Here is a 17,359-nt window from a genome sequence, read left to right as displayed (position 1 = left end):
ATTACATGCATGTATCTTTACCATTTATATCAGTGATGGCGAACCTTGGCACTCCAGATTTGGAACTATATTTCCCATGATGCTAAACTACACTGCAGAGTGCATGAGCATCATTGGACATGTAGTTCCAAAACATTTAAGTAATTCAAGGTAATTAGGCCTCATGTATTAGATATAATCCAAGGGACAGTATGCAAGTTGATTGCCCTTGGCAACCATTCATACCCTAGCTTTTATTTTTGTAGTGTTTACTATAAAAAGCTTTCTGGCTGCTTTAGACAGCGGTAGTTTTTCATTTTTCTCATGCTAACTGGTGGCTGTGGACGCAGTTAAGAAATCCATGGATTTTACATAATCATCTTTTGATCCCGCTCACAATGCCAACAATGATTGGATACTTTCTATCAAATCCTATGCAATGACAGATGCTTGTTTTCCCATACTTTATTTTGGTTTAAAAATATTCACTACAGCCACTTAAAAAACACATCAACCTTTTTAAATGTCTTGTTCAAGAATCAGTTTGATTCAAGTTCATGAAATTTCTAAAATATACTGTACATTATGTGCCAAACATGGCTGTTTTCAGGGCTAGCCTTTCCATTGGCACAGTTGGTCTGACTCTAGGCAGAGAGAGGAGTTTATGGTGTTCTTTATAGGACATCAATCCTACAGGATGCCTATCTGTGCATCACTCAGTGCAGTAAATAAATTAAGTGACATCAGGCTGAGGGAAGGTACATTAGGTGGCTGTTAAAACAGTTTAAATATTGTAGAAGGGATGAGAAAGTCTTAGCTAAGATCAATATAAGACATGAGTATGGAGAAAAATTGTCCTACAAAGACACCATGCAACAGACGCTCAGCCTAGAACCAGCACAATCGTTTTTTTAAATAAAATAGCTATATCTGAAAATAGCCATTTTATTATTTTTTTCCAGGTAAGAAAAAAAAAATAGAAAAATGAAATCAACATACATCAAAAAGGAAAAAGTCAGGTTAAAATGTGCTGTGAATGCCCACGTTGTATCTGCTTGCCTTGTCTTCCTCCACTATACTTCATCTGGTTACAAAGCCTTTGGTACAGGTATTAATGCAAATCTGTCATTCATGCACAGTACAGACTGCCATTTTGTGGTCTGTGGAAATATTTCAATTCACTGGGAACTAGTCATGTCTCTTCAGTCATGTAAAAGTTTAATATTGGTCAAGCAGAGCAAAATGTCTGCCTCAAGTTCTTTGTGAATTAACAGGCTGAATACCAGTTCACAAAATGGCTGCTTCTGACAAGTAAAGGTGACCGTTCCACCTCAAGTCAGTACTGGCGGCTCCAATGAGTATTAACTTAAGCAATAATAATAATAATAAAAAGACAACACATATATAAATAAATTATGAATAACAAACAATAAAGTATGCTCTTACCACCTGCTGGTAAAAAAAAAAAAAAAAAAAAAGGACAAAAATATGTCCTCGGGTCCTGAGAGGTGGGGGGACATTCTGTAGCTGTATGCAGGAGAGCACACCCCAAGCATGCTGGGTATCATTAAATAAATTTCACAGCAATAAACTGAGGTAAAAGGGCAGCAAAGTATTGTCACAGACACAGTTTGGCTTCTAGGGCTTACATTCAAGTAGGACCTAGGGGAATTAAAAAGATATATATTTTTCAGAACTACCCTTAATACTTTTCTACATTACACCAAGAGTGAAATTGCATGGACCAGTCTGAGATAATTCAGTAATTTTGACAAGTGGACCAAGCTGGATTAGAGAGTCCCTAGCTGTAAGGTCAGAACACACCACGTTACCCAAACAAAAAGGATGAAACACAAGGTAAAGCATTTTCCACCCCTTTTGTTTGGTATGTTTGGTATAGAAAAAAGTAACAAAAAAGAAAATGTTCACTCTTAAGCCCCGTACACGCGAGTCGAAATTCGGCCGGGAATTTTCGTCCGAAGACCGATCTGCCGATTTTCGGCTTGTTAGTATGGTGCTTCCGACAACCGACCTCCGACTTTTCGGCCGAAAAATTCCTGGTGTGCAGGCTATAAAATTTTTGTCCGTCAAAACACATCAGATTTTCGTGCAGTCAGTACAGATTTCGATGGGGAAAGCTCTTATGAGCAAGACTAGGCATGCTCAGAGATGAAAGAACACATAGAAAGCAATCCAACACATGACATCACTTCTGAAGTAGAAGTCTGTCGTGCGGGAAAATTCGTGTGCAGTCTAGAGCACATTCCAACCAACAGACACCACTCTGGACAAAAGACGGATGACCAGTCGGCGGAAATTCGTTGCGTGTGTATGAGGCTTAAGTTTTTTGTTTCAGCTTTAAAAAGGCTGTACAGCAGCAGCGATGCTACCCCTTCAGGTCAGTTTAGAGAATTGCACACAAAAGCATTTAGCCAAAGCCTTCAAAAGCCTAAGGCTATAAAAATAAAATAAAAAAAAAATAAAAACAAAAAATAAAAATGGGGCCAGATCTCCAGTTTTGGCAATACCACAATCACCTAAACCAAAGTCCTGTTTGTAGCCCAAAAAAAAAAAATGTTTTGCTCATTCAATATGAAGAAACATTTGAAAATACATTAAATTTCTTAGCATGCTATTTAGTTCTGTCATGGGTCTTGAACATGCGGTAAAGAAAGAATCTGGGCAAAAAAAAAAAAAACAGCAAGACCTACAATGTTCTGTTCATTTGTTAGATCCCAAATGTCATTTTCAAAAAAAGTGGGGAGTTCCTCACAGAGGAACTGGAGAGATTGTCCTTACTTGTGAGCCAACCTCCAAAGTCTTTTCCTTCAAGAACGTTTGGCTTTTACAGCTGGGAATATTGAGAGTAAATGGACGAGAAGGTCCTTCATCAAGGGTTTTTGTGTTTGCTCTCCTCTTTTTTAAGTTTTCTGGAACATCCTGTTGTTCACAGTTCCCCCTTGGTCTTATCTTGTGACCTAGCGTTTGGTTTTCTTGTGCTGCTGCGGCTTCTTCTTCAGAATAGAAGTAAAGGAAATTAAGTCCAAAACCAAGGAAACGATCCCACAGTCCTACTGGTTTAGAGGAGATGGGTTTTGTGGGAACAAGCTGTGACCTGGAAGGCTGATACAAATTTTTGTTTGCTTCGGTCGAGGAGAAGGAAGTATATACAGATTTAATGTCCAGGGAGAAAGAGCGCTTTAAGCTACTGATTTCATGCCGCTGGTATGAGGAGATCCCCATGGATGTAAACCTGCCAGTCAAAGTGGTTTCAGACTCCTCTTTTGCCAAGTTATCGTCCAGTTTAGTAGCATCGATGGCCACCTCTATTTCCTGTGATGTAGAGATGACATGATAATTTTGGCAACTCTGCTCCTTGTTTATTGGCTTACAATTTGAAGGCTGATCAGAGCATGCTCTATCTGTGGGGCTTTCTAACTGAACCGGACTAGGGAGGTGTGATTGTTGAGAGTTGGCAAGACTCATCTCATATTCAAGAAGTTGTCCCAAAAAGTTAAAATTTGGAGAAATAGTGGGCCTTTTTTCTTTGACAAACCTGTTAAGACAAGAAGTGAATACCTGTAGTTAAAAAGATAACAATTGGTGAGCAAATCATGCATCAAACACCCTTCAAGGACATAAGAGTACCTTTACCTGTAGTTAAAATAACATTTTTGTAAGACAAACGCATGTAACTGTTCAATTTCTGGAGAGGTGTGGACTTGTAGAAAAAACCCTCCATACTCCCCTCCATGCTGCAGTATCGGTGTGATGCTGCAACTGTCCCCAGCTTGCTCTTATCATGAGAATTAAGCAATCACATTACTGGGATGACTGTCAGTCACTGCTCTTTGCTGTGCCCCTTCAGCTCTCACTGCAGTGCCACATCCTACGAGGCTTAACCAGCTGCCAACCAGACATCTGGGTGGTTTCCAACCATACAGTTGGGATCCTTCTAGAGCAGCTCTGTGATGTCAGCTAAAAGCAGGCTTTAGCCCAATTTTGACTAATTCTGGGTCACACTAGAGCACAAGTGCACTCCTGCAACCTTCAAGAGAAGTATTGCCAGAAAACATTGGCCATACTTCTTGTAACATTGGATTTCCATGTTTTTTTGACTGATATTCTAAACTGGATGTTAAAACAATGAATAAAAACAGCAAGCTAATAATGCTTGTTCAACTAACTTATAATCTTGTTGTATGCAAAGCAAATACATGGGGAAAACATTTCTTCCACGAGGGCCCTAAAAACCCATGGACTCCCGCTCATTGCTGCTGCTTGGCTATAGTAAGATTACTAGAAAATCAACAGATACCAAAACTTTATAGCATGGATTCATGCATTGCCTTAAGGCAATCCACGTTTTAGCACGTTACTGCAACGTACACCACAGTACATTGTGTTGCAGTGCCATTCATTTTGTATTTTACACTGTTACGATGGCTGTAAAAACACCCAAAACTACTAAAGCGCCAAACGCACATGGCATATGTTGTAATTTGCTGCCTTAAAACAAACACACTAAAACATCCAGGAGAAATCTGAATAGTCATTCAGTTACGAAATTATCTATGTGTAAGAACTGCATATTGCTCTATGGGGAAATGTATTTCATCTCCACCTTGGTCATCTGACAACTTTTTAAAAACTCCAATGAGAAACTATAACATTTTAAAAAAGGTCACCCAAGTTTTACATTAACTCTAATTATCCATGTTAAAAAGAATGAAAAACTGGTGTCCCTCAAAACTTCTGCAATAAAGATGGTGACTGCATATGATATATTGTTGCTCCTTACCTGTAGGCATCGTCAAGAGAAAGCCCCATTGACCTCATGATATAAGCAATCGCTACTGCTGCAGAGCGTGAGATACCAGCAAGGCAATGGACTAATACTCTGCCATTAATCAGCTCCACTTTTCCTGTAAACACACAAAGACCTAGTAAGGTACAGCTTCCATCATGGTTTTATATCAGTATATAATACAACCCCAACTGGCTACAAACACTGGCAATATGCTGTGGCATGTCTTCGGCAGCAATGGAAAGTATATATATATATATATATATATATATATATATATATATATATATATATATATATATATATATATATATATATATATATATATATATATTTTATTAATAATAATAATAATAATAATAATAATAATAATAATAATAATAATAATAATAGATAGATCAAATAGTAGAGGACTAAAGGGAAACAAAGAAAGAATGGGGGGAGAAGCCTAAAAACTTTTCCTGGGGCCGTGGTACAGGCAGATACTCTACTGAAAGGGAAGAAGTAAAGATTTGCATATTTCGAATTTGTATATTTGTCTAGAAATCTTGGCAGGTAAAGACTAGGTATTTAGCCATTTGGCTAAAGAGGATTTCAAAATTATTGAAATGTTTTTTTGAGACGCTTATAAAAACGGAGGGTGGGGAATCTCTCTCCCAATGTGAGGAAACTTTCAGGGACAGATGTAACCTGAACAAAGTCATTTAAATATTTCAAAGCAGGATATAATAATAAATATATTACTACTAAGAATAAAAAATATTGTACCTATGAACTCAACAGCTGCACTCAGCCAGGGCAGGATCTTCTCACAGTAACTGTCATTGATGGGGATTCGAAGAAAGTGGTTATCGGAGATGAAGGCTGGCTTTGGACAGCTGTAGCTGACATTCAGAACATGAGTAATACCATTCTGATTTATCACCTCCTATAAAAACATTATATAATTATATTTAAGTAGCAAAATAAATTATGAAGACATTAGCATATCTTAAAAGAATATCAGTAATGCTCTATTCATGCAGAAATGCTTAATACTACTTCATAAAAAAAAAAAAAAAAAAATACTGATACTGATGTAGCACTGTCCCCACAGGGCTTGCTGTGTGATGACTGTTGGGCCTCCTCTGATTACCTGCAGACAGTCACTTAAGGTACCGTTCACACCATTCATCCTTACTCCCAATGGCTTGTTAATCAAACAGCCCAGGGGTGTCGGTTTTGGTATTTATTGTGGAACTTGGACGGGAGAAGAGAATAGTGGGATACTCTAACTGGAACTGTTTACAGTTGATAAGGACAAATCTCACTTGGCCTCACTAGGTTACCTGTGGAAGCAGTCACACTGCTTTGGCCATACTGCCATGTGTAGGGAAAGGGTTAAGTCTCCTTGCTCTTTCTCCAAAAACAGACTTGATAAACTACATTTTCTTCAGGATACTCTCTAGCATCCCCTTTACCGACACCCAACCACTGACTCTTCTAGCTGCAGGGATGGCCCCCTTCGGGTCAGGCCCCTTGACTCAGATCTGTACTCACTATATGCAGAATCAGATCCAGTGTCTCCCTTCTAGTCAGTTCTACAGGACCTCCAGGGTTTATTTCCTCTATAGCTCTTTAGGCCCTCAGTTTGACCACCTAAGGCCGCATGGCAACTTCTACAGAAAAGGAGGCAGCCGCTCCTGCCGTCCGGGACTCTGCTCTCCAGCTTAAAGATCCAGAGCACATGTGCGCTTGCCATTTATACAGTATTCCAGCATGCACCAAGACACTTTCCTCTGTCATTTACCAGGGCTGTACTAAATGCCTGTGCACTCATTTGTCAGGTCCCACTGTCCAATATGCCTCCCTATTGGACCAGTGTGAAACACTTCAGACAAACTGAGCTGCACCTGAGCACAATGAGCAGACCTCACTAGCAGATCCTGCCCTCTGGTAGGCAGAGAATATAGATTTACCTGGCAATCCTTCTGGTAAGCAGAAAGGATCCAAAACTTTACTATTTCTCCTTCTCTCTCACCTACCTAAAAAGCATCCTGAAATATAGCTTTGCCTACAACGCTAAAAAAAAAATCCAAGTGGTGCCATGGTAACATACAAAATACAATACAAAGGCACGCAAGATTAGTCAAAGGTTCAGGATATTTCCGAAATACAGAAATGTTTTTTTATTGCACTGAATAGAGCGTTTACAGTAAACTTAAATCTGATTGGTGGCTATTAGTTACAGTCATGTACATATTACTACTGTGACATTAAACTATGTTGTCAAAGTAGCTGGTTTCTCAAACCCTATCAGCTGGTTGATTCAAGCAAAAGTCAAGACATGTGAACACTATAAAATCAACTGTATAGCCCCATATAGTATAGCAACATATAGTAAGGTAGTAAGGCGAGAGGGCCACCTACAGAGAAAGTTATTTCCGGTTCATCAGGAACGCTGGGCGAACGTGAAAATTATGTGCATTTTGCTTAGGTTTTTTTCCCCCCAACTTTGCCCTTGTATTTTGAAGATTCCTGAATGAGACCTTGGCAATAGCAAGGAATAAGAGGCTTAGAAAGTGTCCAAAAAGAAAAGGGTCTGTTACTTTTGGCAACCAACGAGATTCCAGCTATCCTTTTCAACTTGTACAGTCATGGTTAAAGGTTAACAACCATGTAGATTAGAGGAAGCTTCCTGTAACGATCTGTGTATTATGTTTATTGTTCATACCTGATCCATGACATCATTCTGGGAACCAAGGTAAAGGTGTGGCAGGATACGGGTAACAGAGACTGTTGAGGTGGAGAGGCAGGGCTGTGATATGCTGGTGTGCAAAATGTTAGAGGTTCGCCCTTCACACAAATTCGGGAACTGTGAAGAGAAGCTTGCAAACCCTCCTGTGGAACAAAGCAGAGGTAAATGTATAGGTTAAAAAAAATTACAACAGGGGTCCATTTCTCAAAGCCTCTTTTGGAAAGAGCGGTCTTAAAGCATTGTCTGTGTTAATAGCCATCAACTACACCATCTCCCCATCAGTGCTAGAAATCAATTTGTTGGTTTTAGGTTGTAATATATGCGGATGTTACTAGATTGTTGCCAGTTTGCATATTAACTACTGCCACTGCAAATAGAAAGTGATTGTTTTCAGGATTTTGTAATTTTATACAACTTCCCATTTTAAAATTATTATTATTCCAGATTTACATCAATTGGTCTATAAAAAAAGGTATTTTTGAAAAGTTACCCAGTTTGGTTCAGGGGAGGTTGAGAAATATGCATATGCCATTTAAAAAGAAGGGTGGCTGCAATAGAAATATATAGTTTGCTTGGGACAAGATGAATTTGGAGGAGGAAATATTTTGATTTCCAAGGACATTCAAAAGCCTAGAGACAGTTCCTAATTTATGATGCAAAATTTCAGCCAAGCTGATGTACTGCTGAGAGAGATTGCAAGAGTTGGTGTAAACATTTTATTGCCCCTCTGCTACCCATAGCGACTACTCAGGGCCCATTTCCCACTATTGCACGGGTTACAATTGTTATAATACGGTGCTAGTCACGCTGAATAGCACCTTGCTGATGGACATGCACTGTTTTTACAGAAATTATATATGCATCTTCTTGGTGAATTAGACTGCACATTTAAATGAACAGGCTGCCATAACCCAACGCATGTTAACAGCAGGGCAGTCTTTAACAAAGGGCAAAAGGGGCAGCTGCCCTGGGTCCAGTCATTGTTGTGGGGCCCAAAGCAGCTGTCCCTTGAGCCTGCACTGGCTGCAACTAGTGGGTTTTGGGAGGGCCCAAGAAAATATTTGCCCAGGGGCCAAACATAAAGACGGCCCTGGTTAACAGGTGGCATAATGTTCATTAACCTGCATGTGCTAACGCACCACACCTGTGTGCATGTGCCCTTATCTGAGAAAATAAAAAACAGCATTTCAACTTGTCAATATGGGCCATTTCATTTTCTCCAGTTCTTAAAAAGATCCCCCCTTTGTGTGTATTGTTCAATGGCAAGAGAAAAAAACTGATTCATTTCAAAAGAAAACCTTGTTTTATACAAAAGAAGAGAAAATGAATCCTAAATACGATTACCAAAAGTGGAATTTTTTTTATCTGTCCTTTATAATATCAAATTGCCAAGAAAAAAGCAAATCAACTTGCACGTAGTCAGACATTTCAATCGGAGAAAAGCTACCTGCAATGCACCTCATTTCTTTTAGTTAAAGGGAAGTCTGATACAAGTTGTAAAATAGTGTCATCCATAAAACTTCCACCAAACTTCTTTAACTCACATAAACGGTTAAGACTGTTCTGTTTTTTTACATGCTAAACCATTATTTTAGGCCATTTTTATTTTACCAGTCATACAAGATTGAATGCCTGGTAACAAAAAAACTGGCTTCAGTGACCCAAAAAAAAAAAAAATCCTATGCTCATACACAGGTGATGATTTTATTAATATTAGAGATGATTCATGCTGAAATCATCCTATTACTTCCTCAACACCATTCCCATTCAGCAGCCTCACTGTGGTTTTTCTCTAGGGCAATGACCTAAGCCACAGACATAGGATCATGCATCATACATTGAAATCCAGTAACCACATAGTTGCTGAGCTTTTTAGAACATGATATAACTCAGAAATAGATTAATTCGTCAGTCGACCAATTTTAAGATGAATGGAAAAAGAAAAAATCAATAAGAGACCATTTTCTTAATGTAACTTAGGTCATTCTACTCATTGTATCACCACCATTCAAAAAAAAAAAAAAATGCATTGTAATGTAATACTTATCCAATTCTTCCAGTGCTTCAATTGGAATGGTACATTCATAAACCTTTATGTAACTGCATTTAAATATTGCCTAATATTGTCATGAAAGTTATTAGGCAGTAACATGAAAATGATAGTGTATTTGCATTACAGAAAGCAAAATCTAAGAAAAGAAAATTACTTATAAAGTGCTTGGGGTTTCAAAATTTTTTAATTAAATTGCAAGCGCTACAAAATGCCAAATTTTGTGAATTCACAATGGCTACACTTTTGGCTAAGCTTTTGTTCAGCACCTAAAAGTTATTATCCAGAATAAGAGAAACTTAAGATGGTTTAGCCATTTAAAAGTTATATTTTTGGGTGGATACCAGTGGGTAGCATTAACCACTAGAATCTGATTGCTCCTGTGTATTTTGGTTGCTGACTCTGCATTCTCTGTGTTGAACAATATGGTGTAATTCCACAAAAGGAGAGAATGACCACCCTTCTTGCAGCTGTTGAATGTAGGAAAGGCTGAGAACACCAGCGCAGAGATCTCACAGGCTGGTGGGTCACTCAGCCCATCTATATACATACACACACAATAACTAAACATGTCAAAGAGAGCGGACACTCTAAAGTTAACCTGTGCTTTGCATATACTAAGCAAAATAACAGAATTGGTGCCTAGTAGACCCCATAGCAGACTGTATGTACCTTCTGTGCACACCACTGTCAAGATTGCCCATAAATTCCTGTATGCTAGTTTTACACACTTTCCCCCTGCCTCCATGTTACAGTACTCAAGTCTGGTAGGGTTTACACCACAGTAATGCTAACTTTTTGAAGCTTTGGAGGCAGATCAAGCCCAAAAATGACCTAAATACAGCCTGCAAAGGATACTTTTTATGTACTCTCACTATGATAAAAAAAAAAAAAAAAAAAAAAAAAAAAGAAGAAGGAAGAACGAACACAGGTGAGCGTAATATTTTATGGTACATAAATGGAGCAATCAGTCAAATAGAAACTCACATGGGGTACATAAATAAAGGCTCATCTAAGGAGGACAATCCAGCAGCAGGGAGATCTATGTGTCCAGTCCAGAAGGTTTAAAGCCTTGATGTAGCGTGTACTCGCCAGCGAGGATGAAGTAATTCCTGGCGAGAGAGAAAGGAGTCTTGGGGCAAGCAAAGATTTATAATCTAGAATTATAAACAGATTATGTATATACTTCTGACCGGTACCTTGATCTGTTATGAAGCAATAGCTGCCGCTTTCTCCATGTCTTTTCCACTCTGATTGGGAGGGTCAGGCGCGTTATAACCACCTGGTGTAATCTCAGTGTTCTGATACGGAAAGCTCTCCATGGAGAAAGCAGCAGCTATTGCTTCATAACAGATCAAGGTACCAGTCAGTAGTGTATACATAATCTGTTATAATTATAGATTATATATCTCTACTTGCCCCAAGACTCCTTTCTCTCTCACAAGGAATTACTCCATCCTCGCTGGCGAGTACACGCTACACCGCGGCTTTAAACCTTCTGGACTGGATGCACGGATCTCCCCACTGCTGGATTGTCACTCTTAGATGAGCCTATATTTTTGTACCCCATGTGAGTTTTTATTTGGCAGGTTGCTCCATTTATGTACATTAAAATATTACACTTAGAGGCGCTCTGCTGTCTTCCTTTTTAAGCTATATCCAGAGTCGGCTTCACTCCAGAGGAGAGCTGTGCCCTAGTATATATTGACCATCCATAGCATGTCTTACAAGTCATTTTGGATTTAAAAAAAAAAGGACATTGTAATAGACTTTATCTTATATCTCCATCACTAGCATTTTATTACTGTAATTAAAAAAGACGGCTTTAGAAACTTCTTACCTTCTAGAAGAGAAACCGAGCTGTATTTTTTCTCCAGTTTCCCTACAACCAATGAGACAAAATGTCCAGCAGATAGCTCTTGACTGCCTTGATCATATACCACAACTTGCTTCTCAAAAGAAGGGTCAATCTGTTTAGATGAACCAAAAAGAAAGTTGAAACAAAAAAAAAACCTATGTAGATACTAACAAACAAGTGTTATAACTTTGAAAAATAGCAGGCAGAACATAAAAGCAACAGCAGATCATCGTTCTTTCTCTGCAAGGAGCGATCGCAGGTGCCCAGCGGCAATCCACGGCCGCCGGTCCAGTGGATCGGCTTCCCAAAGAGGCGGGCACACGCAAATACGGCGGTTCACGCAGCCGAGCCAGCCTGCCGCAGTATATCTGCAGCGGCGGTCGGTAAGGGGTTAACTGACAATTTTAGGCCCAGTTCCTTCTATTTTTTAATCAAGTTTTTTTTGAGCCAAATGGTGCTGACAAGGCAAACCAAGGCCTAATTTGTGGCCGATTCAGATTTTAGCTGCAATTCAAGCCATGTTTGGCCAGCTTAACCCTTACTTTGCTCCCCTTGCTGCACTCTTTAGCACCAGGAGCCCACACAAACACTTGGTACAGCACTGGGACAATCCGTACTGTCACAAAGGGATTCCATAGCCCTGTGAAAGATTAGACTCCAGTGACTTGTAGTATACACAGGAAAATGTATTCTGCTGGGAAAGATCAAGTTAAGCAGGTACAGTAAAAGAACCATGGCATCTTCCTCCTCCATTGATAGTAACTTTAAAGTAATAAAACAATTTAAAAAAAATAAATGTATGGAAAAAAGGGTAATGAAAACATTTATACATACACACTCATCCTCAGCATCTGTACTGCACAGTGTGAAATCGTGATCCTTCCAGCAAGATCCCTTAGAATGCAGAACATCTCAAATACAGCAAGAATACACTTCCAGCACACAGCCTACTTGTGATGTTTTGGATACTCTGCATTCCCTGAGATCTCATCGTAAGCCCTGGAACATCACCTAAACCTCACAGGTGGAAGCCGGGGGTAAGGCAAGCGTATTTTTAAGACAGAAAAAAAAAAAAAAACAGTTTAAGAAAATTGGGACTTATTTTTTACTGCAAGGTCTGCTTTAATGTGAGCCTGTTGCATTGCCCTGGGTGGACAAAAACCGATTCAATTTTATACCACAAATAGAAAAGTGATCATGATCCTAAACAGAACTCAAGTCATCTTGTTCCCTGTGTTTAATCCACAACAATTTTTAAATTAGCTAGCCTTAGCCTATATTAAGGATAGATGATTCATAGTCATTTAAAAGAAGGCAGTTATCAAAATGTACTGTTTACTTGGAGAACTGTAAATGGTAACTTTTTTTGTGGGACTAAAAGCCTTATAACTTTATTGCTCCAACCCTGATATAGTTTTGCAAGCAGGGCTTCTGTTAACCAACTGGTGAAGTGTCCTCAAATAGGGTTTATCATTTTTGGGTAGAGAGGACACAGCAATTAATGTTCTGTGGAATTTGATCAGAAATAACCATGAGTTACACGAGTATGGGACAATGTTCCATCTTGGGGGTGTGGACCTAGAGACCATGCTCCCTCAGGGGCATGAAGAAAATCTAATGAGGGAAAGATTACTTAAAGAGGTTGTAAACTCGATAAAAGTTTTTTTTTTTCTTTTGCAACCTGCAAGAGAAAGACATAATGAGCTAGTATGCATCGCATACTAGCTCATTATGAAATACTTACCTTAGAACGAGCCCCCGCCGTGCCGCTCTCTTACCTGTATGACGAGCGACATGTTCAGTCGCCCGTCTTCCGGGATCGCGGCATCCGGCCATCTGATTGGCCGGAGCCGCGGTGACGTCACTCCTGCGCACGCGCGCGGGAGCCGACGGTCACGGCACGGGGCTCTGAAGGAACGGCACGATCAGCCGTTCCTTCAGAGCGCATGCGCCAGTGACGTCACTGGCCGCATTAAAGGTAAATATCTCCTAAACCGTACATGTTTAGGAGATATTTACAGTACCTATAGGTAAGCCTTATCATAGGCTTACCTATAGGTACAACTTCCTGAGGAGGGTTTACTTCCTCTTTAAGCTAGCAGTGCACCTGCCAGCAAAACAAAAAAATAACCAATACAGTAATCCCCTGCTACATCGCGGTTCAGTTTTTGCGGTCCCGGTAATTCGCGTTTTTTTTTTGTAATGTTATTTTACTATATAAATCATTAAAAATGAAAGATTTTTGTGTTTTTCATAGCTCTTGCTCTGTCTCTAAGTATCTTTTATGTGTTTAAATTAGTTTCTATTGTTTTAAAAGTGTGTTTAAAGACCTTAAAATGCTGTTACACGTACAGTGACAGTAAAAAAATCATGCCTACGATGCATTTTAATAGGGTTTTTCTATTTCGCGGAATTTCACTTTTCGCGGCTGGGTCCGGAACGTAACCCCCGCAATGGAGGGGGGTTTACTGTAGTGCTAACAAGAGCACAGCCTGATTTATTTGAACATTTTGTAAAGCTACAGTTAGGCATACCACTGCATCCAACTCGAAGAGCGTTTCAAACTACTCTGGTGGCACTATCAAATATGAACAAAGGCATCTCTACTTAAAGCTCATAAGTACTGCATGCAAGCTTAAGCATACTTAAAAGGTGTATGGTCCTGGCTTCCAGTGAAGTACAGTGCCTTGGTTTAGAATCAAAAGAAATGTCCCCTAAGAAGCCTTGAGGCTTTACGAACCACTATTAAATATACTACTAACCTTAGGGTGATGAGGTAGGACAAGAAGCTCTTTTAGAAGACGTTTCCTGGCCAGTTTGGATCCGCAGAGATTAACAGAACCCATCACATGGAGATTGTTGTACTCTGAGAGCGATCGGCAGTCAATTACTAGGACCCCTTCACTGTCCTCTCGTAAGATTCCAGCCAGTTTCTGGGCCTGTATCGCCTGGGGTGGCTTCTTCTCTCCCCCCATTTTGAACAGTCTGTTCAAAGATTAAAAAAAAAAAAAAAATATGGAATATAGCAAGCTTTTTTTGCCAAACTCTTAAAACCATTTTTAGGAACACTTTGCAGTTCATGCTGTGTTTTAAAATATAATCTCAAAATAAAGCGATATTAAACCCAAAATGTAATATATTGCTGTTTACCAAGCTTTAGATGTGGTGACTCCATTACTTCCCCTGGTGATCTGGCTACCAAACACCTCCTATATTAAAGTGCCCCCACTCTGGATGAAGGAGCATAGAGTGCATATTTGAACAGCAGCATTGTCCGACTAGGGGAAGAAGGGAATGTTAGATGTACTAGCAAATTTAGTTACAACATATAGCACCCAAACTCCAGCTCACACTGCAGTTACAGCAAACAGTATTTTTCCTTTTGGGATCAAGGTTTTACATGAATAATAGGCACTCTCATCTAAGAATTGTTAATCTGCAATATAGTAAGTGTTTGTTTTAGGGTTTAATACCACTTGAAGAATTAAAGTCAAATCAGGTTTATAAAATACCCATAGAAAAGGTTTCAATTTAAACAGTTTTACAATACTACTACATCCATATACCTTTACATAATCAAAACATTAATTTAGATCATCTATTTACAAGCAGAAAAAAAAAATAATTCCAAATAAAATGTGAAATTGCTGAACTCCCTGTTCTGTATTCTATATGAAATAAAAAATAAAAAACACATGAGTTTAACCACCATGAAAAGTAGACATGTTACACAAAAAAACCCAAATCATGGATTTAAAAATTAAAGTTACATAGTCAGGTTGAAATAAGACACAAGACCATCTACTGTAGTTCAACCAATAAAGTAGTATTTATAGTCACAATGGAACAGCAAACTAAAAGACAGTCACACACCCCAAGGCATCTATCAATTATGTTCCCTTTTTAATATTGTTTGACAGACAACCACTCACTCTGGCTTGTTTTTTTCCAACAGGAATTGCAAGGTGAATATGCCAGGGGTACCAGGTTAGGTGATTAATCTACATGGAAAAGCTTTTTTCCCGCCAGACTAAGATCAAGACTATAGATTAAATTGGCATCCAGTTGTCAAGTTTAAGTGGAAATCTAGCCATTCTTCAACGACATAAAGTGAGTAAATTACTGAGCAGGTATCTGGCACTGGTCATCCTCATATTAGTACTGTATTGGTCAGTCCATTTTTATTTTACATATCACTATATATGTATTTGCCCTGCCTGCCTTGGGACCTGGGCCAGTGGGCTGCAATCCAAATAGATTATATTGTCACAGTCAAGCCTGAAAATGTTATAAATATTTATTGATATCTGCCACTTGACCATCCTAAAAAGATTATTTTGCATTGTTAGTAAAAATGCACTCTCATTACTTTATTTTGCCTGCCAATCATGGGGTATCCCAACAGGGAATTTTGGAATCGGCAAATAAATACTCAAGTTAAACTTGTCCTTCAAGTTGAGCTACCTCTCCCAGTCCCACCATGCCAGGTCCCAAAAAAGAAAGGTGAACTCCAGTGGTCTAAAGCTTTGCCTTCTCCACTAGCAGCCTGTGATGTGTTTCCTGTATGAGACGTTACCATCAAGCCATGGTTAGCAAAAGTGGTCCTTAAAGGTGTTAAGGCCTCAGAAAAAAAGTCTCTTCCAGGCAACAGTAATCTTTAGTTAATCACAGTATGCTGCTGATTCTTTGCAATATTGGAGATTTACCATTGGCGTTGGCACCATTTTGATTGTCACTGTAGCAACCAGTGGCGGCCGGTGTATTGAGGGCGCAGGGGCGCCGCCCCCCCATCCATGCGTCCGGCCCCCTAATCTGCATGCAGGGGCGCCGGACGCATGGAGCTTAATGGGGTTTTTTTTTTTTTAAATCATCTGATTAGAGCCAGAGGCTCTAATAGGGTGATGCAATGGGTGGAAACGAGGCGCAGAGCAGTGCGCCCCGAGCCCACCCATTGTGTGACAATAGCGAATGAAGGGGGCACGCACGCTGATCTCTGCATTGGGGGAATGTATGCTGGTCACTGCATTGAAGGGGGCACGCACGCTGATCTCTGCATCGGGGGCATGTACGCTGGTCACTGCATTGAAAGGGGGCATGTATGCTGGTCTCTCTGCATTGAAAGGGGGCATGTACGCTGGTCTCTCTGCATTGAAAGGGGGCATGTACGCTGGTCTCTCTGCATTGAAAGGGGGCATGTACGCTGGTCACTCTGCATTGAAAGGGGGCATGTACGCTGGTCACTCTGCATTGAAAGGGGGCACACTATACCTTATTTACTGAAGGCCCCTTTCACACTTTTGCGACCTCAAAGTCACGCAATTTTTTACAGCGTTTTTTTGCCGCAAAGCAATGCCTATTACATTTTTCTGTTTGCGCCCCCCCCCCAAATATTTTGAGCACCAGCCGCCACTGGTAGAAACTATGAAATTCAGGTCTGTACACTAAGTAGCATGTTGAACAACAAGACTTTTTTCCTGTATATGAAAAGAGGGCCTGAAATACAGGTGAATACAACATCTTACTTCCTCATGTGGCTGTTCTCCCAGGGTCTGTAGAACAGCTTCTATTTTTATCTTCTACAGGTTGCTTTTTAACCTGAAAAATTAGATTACTTGTAAACTTTCAAGAACTACTGTGAATCTGCTGCAGAACTGCTGATACTGATCCCAAAAAAAGAAAAGCAAACAAGTCATAGAATGCTTTACCCTCCCTGCCAAATGTCTGAAGTATTTTCTGTATAAGAAGAGGACCTGTTATTCTGACTTAAGGTTGAAGAACATCTTACTTTTTCTTTGAGTCATTGGCTGATTGCCCGGTATGTATAACAACGTCCATTTGTCTCTGACAGGTTTCTATCCCACATGCAAAATAGTATCCTCTTGCAAACATTTACCTGGAAAGAACGAACTTGAACCTTTTAACGCCTGG

At 39.7% G+C, this 17,359-nt stretch overlaps 1 protein-coding gene across 2 annotated transcripts in view; it reads right to left on the bottom strand.

The window, feature by feature from the left end:
• Window positions 1-2,732: 2,732 nt before the first annotated feature.
• The window catches only part of LOC309568691 (dual specificity protein phosphatase 8-like), a 28,272-nt gene continuing 13,645 nt past the window's right edge, over window positions 2,733-17,359 (bottom strand). For both annotated transcript variants that reach the window (XM_082274431.1, XM_082274432.1), the window contains exons 2-7: window positions 14,194-14,416; window positions 11,414-11,543; window positions 7,500-7,666; window positions 5,555-5,714; window positions 4,781-4,904; window positions 2,733-3,535 (exon numbers count right to left, since the gene is read on the bottom strand). In XM_082274431.1, the coding sequence (XP_082130557.1) occupies window positions 2,749-3,535; window positions 4,781-4,904; window positions 5,555-5,714; window positions 7,500-7,666; window positions 11,414-11,543; window positions 14,194-14,406 (1,581 nt within the window). In that variant the 5' untranslated portion in view covers window positions 14,407-14,416 and the 3' untranslated portion in view covers window positions 2,733-2,748. The remainder of the gene's footprint in view (window positions 3,536-4,780; window positions 4,905-5,554; window positions 5,715-7,499; window positions 7,667-11,413; window positions 11,544-14,193; window positions 14,417-17,359) is intronic.

The sequence above is a fragment of the Pelophylax lessonae genome (genome assembly GCF_965119305.1).
Source record: "Pelophylax lessonae genome assembly, chromosome: 12".
Classification (NCBI taxonomy): domain Eukaryota; kingdom Metazoa; phylum Chordata; class Amphibia; order Anura; family Ranidae; genus Pelophylax; species Pelophylax lessonae.
Note: the sequence above shows the minus strand (reverse complement) of the source record. Positions and strands in the feature narration are given on the sequence as shown.